The 8,200-nt window shown below is 39.0% G+C and overlaps 1 protein-coding gene across 2 annotated transcripts in view; it reads right to left on the bottom strand.

Annotated features, from left to right (window-relative positions):
- Positions 1–5,130: 5,130 nt before the first annotated feature.
- Positions 5,131–8,200, bottom strand: part of LOC107728033 (galactose-3-O-sulfotransferase 3-like) — a 43,797-nt gene continuing 40,727 nt past the window's right edge. The window contains exon 3 of one of the 2 annotated variants that reach the window (XM_016538095.1): positions 5,131–6,516. In XM_016538095.1, the coding sequence (XP_016393581.1) occupies positions 5,250–6,516 (1,267 nt within the window). In that variant the 3' untranslated portion in view covers positions 5,131–5,249. Of the gene's footprint in view, positions 6,517–7,101; positions 7,177–8,200 lie in introns of those variants that run through there. The other variant, XR_001638426.1, reaches the window with a different exon arrangement.

The following is an 8,200-nucleotide window of genomic DNA, read 5'->3' as shown; positions in this document are numbered from 1 at the left end:
GAAAACACAGATTCTCGGAGCACAAGTATAGCTCAAATATATTTAGACTTTTTCTAAGTATAAGTCAAGTATACTTAAATGTCATTTTAAGTATATTTCTGAGAAGTACATAAAGCCCATTTCTGAGAAGTACATAAAAAGTAGACTAAAAGTATACTTTCCTATTTTTTAGTTTAAAAGAAGTATACTAATAGCACACTTGAATAAACTTCTTTTTCGTAAGGGACTGTGGAAGCTTCTGTCACTAAAACAAATTCCTCGTATGTGTAAACATACCTGGCAATAAAGCTCATTCTGATTCTGATTTTATTTATTTATATTTTTTTATTTTAATTTTGTGAATAATAGAAAAACTAAATTAGTCAAAAATAAATAAATGCCACATTGGAAATGTCACAAGGTCAAGTCAAGCACATTGCATTTTGATTTTCTTTAACCTAAAGTACTGAAGTTGAAATAAGTATAAAAATAACAAAACTGCTTTAAAAGAACTAATGAAAATGTACAAACACACATCAGCATATCAACCATTTAATGAAAGGTTTTCCCCAATAGTACTGTTGTTATGTAACTATTGAAAGAGCGTTTCACTGACAAAGAAACCTGCCGACTGACATCCACCCCCAAGTGACCGTGTTAAACCACATAATTGTGTTCAGAATCTATAAGCTCCTCTGTTGGGTTCTCAGTTTTGCTTACCTATCATTTTTTAGCTGCTCCTATAGATCTATAGATTAATGACACATCCATGACAGTGGCAGAGGTTTATAAAACACTGCAAAGCATTTTAAAACATAAAATGTTAAAATCCTAATATATTTTCTAATATATAAAAAAAGCTTTTCCCAGCAGGGATAGGGCTCGTTAAATTCCATTTCTGTAAAACTTTAATATTTCATCAGATAAATAAATGTTTAACAGTTAATAATTGTGTAATTTTATAATAAATTAATTATGTTTAATACACTTCACATAAATATGCAATCAGAATGCAGCCACTGTTAAAAAAAAGTGATGTTAAATTTGCTGGGAAAAAAATTAAGGTATTATTTAAAAAAAAAAGTTTTTCAAGCAGGGACAAGGCCAACATCAGCCATTCAAATGTTATTCTTATATATATATATATATATGCACGCACACACACACAGATGCATTAATGCATCATGCTATTAACTTAAGCTTCCATAATCATCACTCTAAATAGCACAAAAACATGTTCGAGAATATTATATTTTACACTTGAACTGGAAAGTGTATCAGGGTGGGCCAGCTGAAACTTCATGGCACCACTCGTTCTACTTAATGCTTAGTCCTTTGTTAGTCAAAAATTTTGAACTATTACCAGACAGAAAGGTAGAAAACCTGATGATTGGAATGAAGCTCGTGAGCCAGAAGGATGTTGTTTTTCCAGCTTTAATGGTCAATGTTTTCACATGTCTCATTACACAGCTTTAGAAGCCAACCTCTGATTGTCAGAAGCATCTTATTCAAAGCCCCTAAAAGTCACCGAATATGTAGCAATTAAATAAATAGAGTATGAAAGAATGAATTTGATGGGAAAACATCTATTGTCATCTAATCGTTCAGCACAAAAAAACATGAAAATCTCTCTCTTCACAGTCTTCATGAAAAAGTCGTCCGGTTGCACAGCAGATTCTTTGTATACAGTAAATTATGGCAAACCATTCCATGCTTTACTTCTCATTTCTCTTACAATACATCAGATGACCAAAAACAAACCTTGAATTGTCAGCAGTGTTATCTACCGAGAGGTTTTCTAACCCAAACAAGAATGCAGAACGAGTCACGTGTTCAAAATTAATCTTTTAAAAAACAGAAAGTACATTATATACAATCAAAGAGCACTTTCTACATGTCTAATGGCTTGGCAGTCTTTAAGGACTGAGATGCTTCCACTAACAACAGTTTTAATATATTATCCGAGGTATTTCTAATTTTGAAACATGAGAAAATGAGAATGTTGTCTTTTGGGATTCGTAGATCCAGACTGTATGTTCACAACTAACACTAACAGTATTTCTTTAGGTATCATCTAGCACTCCTAAAAAAAGGAGTTGGTTTATGGGTGAATTGTTTCAAGGCGCTCGTGATGCTTTGATCTACATACCTTCATTTGACTAGTAATTCCATTATGGTGTACATACCATTGCTATATTGCTCCAGATACTATTCTCTACAATACAGTACATCTGAAGAAATACAATAACGAGATGTTATCAAATGAAGGATGACTTTTCATTTTGAAAAAAGGAAGGGAATACTTATTACCAGAAAGTTTGGGAGAGAGCAGCAAATTTAGCATCCTGTCCAAAAATATATTCCTCTACCGAACAAACCTTGTGGCTTTGAACAGCAAAGAAACGGATATTAGAAATGATGTTCTGTAAGAGGCTGTTATTTCAGAGGTATTCCGTTTCTATTTGGTACCCTAAATCAGTGTTTTTTCTGGAGGCACTTCAGCAGTACACATTTTGGATGCATCTCTTATCTGACCCATCCATTTCAGGTCTTGGAGTCTCTACTGAAGAGTTGAGTCAGGTGTGTTTGATTAGGAAGCATTGAAAAATGTGTAGTGTTGGGGTGCCTCCAGGAACAGAGTTGGGAAATACAGCACTAAACCAGTGGTTCTCAACCAGTTGGTTCCAGGTCTGATTTGCTGCGTCCAGTCATACTCTATGGTAATTTGGTGTAAATTTATTTCAAAGTCAGTCCTGTGTTGCAAAAGCAAACCAGTTGAAAAGCACTGGCTTAAAAGATAGGAGTGTTGCGTTTTAAGTACAAAGACACAGTCAACAGACTATGCTTTTACATTCCACAGGCACGAGTCTTTGTGTGGGTGGCCACCATTTGCTCGGTCACCACCCAGTACCTCTACTTCACAGTGCCTTTGTTAAGTGAAGCTCCAGTAAAGAAAAGTAAGGCCAAAAGCACACTCTACACAAGTATGCAAACACAGGCGTTAAAATCAATCTCACACAGCTAGAAGTTTTTGCGTTTGCTTACTTGTGTGTAGAGTATGTCTTAAACGGACTATGTGGAGCTGTATTTCCTACTATAATTTAATTACATAAGTTAAGATACTTTCAAGTGCACTGCAGTATAAGCATTATCCCCAAAAAGCATAAAGATGAAACTAACACACTGCTTACTCTGGCTTATAACGTATAGCGATTCTTCATCACTGACCTCGTTTGGGTCCACGTAGATGAATTGTCACTATTCCCGGCTTCTAGTCGAGGCTGAACCTCTCTGGCCTGGTCCATAGCAGCCTCATAAAAATGCAGGGCTGTATAACCCTAGCACTGCCCAAGGAGAGGCTAAAGAATAAATGATTAAATATTCAAATGTCCTTCGAGACAGTTGCATCCAGTGGTCGAATTTTAAAAATATTTCAGGGGGGTTTTCCTGTAGCTAATTTTGCATAATGATTACAAAATTTGTGGTTTTGTAAAAAGTTTGCCTTATTAAATGAACTATGGTTTATAAGCTTTTTAACTTCTGGTGCCTGAAATGGAGGAATTTTGATCAATATTTTGCTAAATGTGTTTTTGTGCTGGTAGTGCTGGCACCTTGGTTTAGGATAAATAATGATGACAAGTAGGTGGCAGCAAGTCCATGTTTTAATAAACGATTTATTGAATCATTCAAATCAAACGATTCGTTCAAAACGGCTGATTCAATTAGAAACTAAACAAGTGAGTCCATTTGAATGGACTGTTGAATCACTGGCTCACTCGATTCGTTCAAAATCTGATTCATTCAAGGAACGAAACACCATGTTGTATAAAATTAATAGCACATTTGTGCTCGCGCACATGTGCTGATATTCAGAAAAGTACATTGCTATGAATATAAAAACGTAAAAACTCATACATGGGTATTTTTTCTTTCAGTGCTTGTCATTGCTTGAATTATAAAGGCATTCTAACTGTATTCTAACAGGCTTCATCATGCAGTGAATGCTTTTGGACTCTCAAGACGTGTTTTTGTTTGGTTTTTGCAAAGTTGGTGACTCGATAATGTCAGCTCTACTATCGTCTCTCAATCCCTCACAGTCACACATACAGCACAATAACATAATGTCGGGGAACGTCTTTAAATTATAATCAAGGAAAAATCATACCTTTTCTGTAGTCTTATTTTTTAAGAACTTCAAAAGTTGTGCTTGAACCATTTTGTGCGAAAAATTATGAAAACTTGCTTCCGCTTGTGAGCAGCTTGTTTAAGTACCGAGTTCTGATTGGCCAATCGCCGTTATTTAGTTTGTGAATTATCATAAGTAGAGAATTTTAACATTTTATTTGCAAGATAAGTTTTACATAATACACATTATTAATCTAAGGGGGATGGTGGTTTTACCAAGGGGATGCTTTTTGTAATTTTTTTCAACTAGGGGGATGGCTTCCCCCTTCAATTCGAGCCCTGGTAGCATCACCATCGACACATGATGCTTGGTTTTTGGACCACAACTGAAGAGTCAATTATGGTGATTTGTGGCTCAGGAGCAGCTGCCAGTATGTTGATAAGCATGTGTAAAAGATCACGCTCAAACAGAGCGCTGTTGGTAAAAAGGAAGCCTAACAATGGCCAGATGCAATTACCAGAAAAAACGTCTTAACTCCAAATACCAGCAAAGAGATATTCTAAGACCCTGCTGGAAAAACAAGATCACACCAAGCTGGTTTGTAGTCTATCGAGGTGGTCCTAACCAAGCTTGACCAAGATGACCGGCCAGGTCAGCCTAAACATCACCAGCTGGTAATACAGTTGATTAACCCTCTAGACAAGCTTGGACCAGCAATGACCATAAGAGATTAGCTTCAACTAGCTAGAAAGCATGTAAAACCAGGTACCAATTTAAAACTGATTTGGGATTTTCCAGCAGGGTAATGATGGCTTAAATGCAAACAGTAAGTGATGGTATATATGTGGAGAGAGAGTCCTTGGGATATTGAGACACATTCCAGATGTCAGGCATTTAGACTTCAATATATATTTTCCTTCACCATTTTACATTTTAATTTGAGAAACACACAAATATTTTTTCAATAAGTTATTTCACAAATAACTTTTAGAACAAGAGTTGTGAGCGTACGTTTGGTTGTGCTCACATCCAATACAAATGAGGTATGACCTCAAGCTTTCAAGTAATTCCAACATCTCATGGACATTTAGCTGCAAGGAATGGGGAATAAAAGAAAATAAGTTTAACTATCCTTTCACACTGGTTATTGGGAAAGCCGTAGCGCTCCTTTGGTGCTCCGAGCCATAGTCTCTGAGGGTCGCAGATTCAAACTTGGAGCTGGGGATTCTTTGTGTGCCCGTACTTGTCCCACGGTTCGTAAAGTCTGCTGGGAGCTCCGTAATGGAAACCGCTTTCGATAACGTAGGGACTCTGAGCGCAGCAACAGCCGTGTGTATTGCACTTCTGGCATTACCATCTTTAAACACTCATCTCGTGGAGGAACATGGCCTTTTTGTGTCATGTTAACTGGTAAATCATACCCAACAATTTCCACTTTGGCACTGGGCTGCCAAGGCCGTAATTCCTTATTCGTGATCTGTGCAGCAGAGCGAAGCGGTGGCAAATGCCCTCCGAAGCAGCTGCGGACAAGTCGGTCACGAGACTGACGCAACAGCTGGACTTCTCGCTCAACGCACGCTAGTCCCAATGCTCTCAGCTGTCGCCACAACGAGGCATTGAAGTGATCATACAGTACCGAATCTATAGCATTCCAGGCTCTGATTTTGGCCGTATTTTCACTGGAAAGGCTGCTCTTGGAGTCAGGTGTGCGCATGTTGAGACTGACATATAGAACGTCGTCGAGATCCCAAGACAATAAGCGGCGGAGCAGCACCAAGGATTCGTCAAAGTATTCTGAGATCATAACTAACGAGAAAACTCGCTCCATTTCTGCAGCGAATCGTTTTGCATATGCCGGCGCCTCTGAAGATGGCCGGTCTTTATCACCGCCTAGGTCAAAAGTCAGTGTATTTCTCGCATACATTGAATCCTTCTCTTGTGGACGATAGTAGCTCCAAGGGTGGTCCAGGAAAGTCTCTAAAGAGCCATTTGGGACACGTTTAAAGCTAAGACAGTACTGATTGAAGTAGGTAAACAGAGACTCGAACATTGCTCCCGGTTCCCGCAATATCGTGATGTAGATTGTGTTGTTGGGCATGAGGCGTCGTAGCTCAGCCCGGCTGAATCGTAAGTGATTGGTGATGATGTCAGGTGGCGTGGTGTGTGGGTGAACGAAGTGGGCACTGAACGGTCGAGGGTAGCAGAACTGGTGGTCACAGGTGGTAATAGGCAACGCCACAGTGAGGTTGTTGCGTTCAGCAAAGCGGAAGAGGATGTTCTGCACAGTGGAGCTGGCCGTTTTGTGCGTCTTAAGGAAGGCTACACTGGTGTGTTTAGCGGAAGGTCCACTGCTACCCTGGGTTGAGGAGGCCATGGAGGATGGACAGCCCAACCAGAATGCCTCCAGCGTTCTGCAATAAGAGGGGTGAATTAATGCAGAAATCAAGACATGTTGAAAGTTCAGAAAAATGCTAATGCAAAAACAAATATACCCTACTGATACAATTTTATCAAGCCTTAAGGTCCTTGCAGTCCGAAATTCTCATCCGAAATTTTCGCTTGTTAAAAAATAAATACGTTGTGTCAATTACGTTTACACACTGCCTCTGAAACTTTCATCTGTCATAAAAAAATTTGGATCGGATTATCCGCATCCGTAGCAAGCATTTTGAGAGGCATTTTGACAATTCAGAGCCACCGTACATGCGAACGGCAAAATCCAGAATGGCGCCTGACATATTGATCCACTTCGTCTTGTAGCACAAAGCACTGTATAGGTCCTTGCACACTGAGTTCACGGAAATTAGTGGTCTTCTTTTTAATATGTGGCTCCAGTATTGCTAGCAAAGCATCAAACTGAGCCACTGACATGGTCACAGGTGGTAATAGGCAACGCCACAGTGAGGTTGTTGCGTTCAGCAAAGCGGAAGAGGATGTTCTGCACAGTGGAGCTGGCCGTTTTGTGCGTCTTAAGGAAGGCTACACTGGTGTGTTTAGCGGAAGGTCCACTGCTACCCTGGGTTGAGGAGGCCATGGAGGATGGACAGCCCAACCAGAATGCCTCCAGCGTTCTGCAATAAGAGGGGTGAATTAATGCAGAAATCAAGACATGTTGAAAGTTCAGAAAAATGCTAATGCAAAAACAAATATACCCTACTGATACAATTTTATCAAGCCTTAAGGTCCTTGCAGTCCGAAATTCTCATCCGAAATTTTCGCTTGTTAAAAAATAAATACGTTGTGTCAATTACGTTTACACACTGCCTCTGAAACTTTCATCTGTCATAAAAAAATTTGGATCGGATTATCCGCATCCGTAGCAAGCATTTTGAGAGGCATTTTGACAATTCAGAGCCACCGTACATGCGAACGGCAAAATCCAGAATGGCGCCTGACATATTGATCCACTTCGTCTTGTAGCACAAAGCACTGTATAGGTCCTTGCACACTGAGTTCACGGAAATTAGTGGTCTTCTTTTTAATATGTGGCCCCAGTATTGCTAGCAAAGCATCAAACTGAGCCACTGACATCCTGAAGTAAATTTTGAATCACTCAGGATAATCCTGCAGCTCCTTGATAAAGGTGGAACTATCCTTCCTCTCTACGCAATCTCAGGTTTGGATTGACTCAATATTTCCTCTCTCTTTTTCTCTTTTTAAGAGAAAGGACAACAAAATCATCCTCACTGCTTGAAGACTCTATTTTGTATTGATTAATTAATACGCATCGGACTCAGGGTGCAAGGTTTCTGTGTGTGATGAATACGAAAATCTCAGACTCAATAACCTTTGCAATACGTGTGCAATAACCTTTAGCTGGTTTGCTTTTTTCAGCTGGCCACTTCTGGCCTGGTATGCTGGTTTTAGAGGCATTTTGGGGATTTGGTCAAGATGGGAGACCAGTTCCCTAGTGAAAAAAAAGTAGACAAAGTATACTTGCAGCCAGACTAATTGTCAGTATACTTCAAGTGTGTTAATGATTAGTTAACTTGAAGTGTGCTATTTTGGAACAACTATTTTTGTACTAAGTGTATTTTAGTTGTAATTAAATTATACTAAAGTATAACTTTAAGTGTATTTAGTGTACTTTTCTGT

This window comes from Sinocyclocheilus rhinocerous, unplaced genomic scaffold (genome assembly GCF_001515625.1).
Source record: "Sinocyclocheilus rhinocerous isolate Xijiao unplaced genomic scaffold, SAMN03320098_v1.1 scaffold1900, whole genome shotgun sequence".
In the NCBI taxonomy this organism is placed as follows: domain Eukaryota; kingdom Metazoa; phylum Chordata; class Actinopteri; order Cypriniformes; family Cyprinidae; genus Sinocyclocheilus; species Sinocyclocheilus rhinocerous.
The sequence above is the reverse complement of the archived record's forward strand: the minus strand, read 5'-3'. Positions and strand labels throughout refer to the sequence as shown.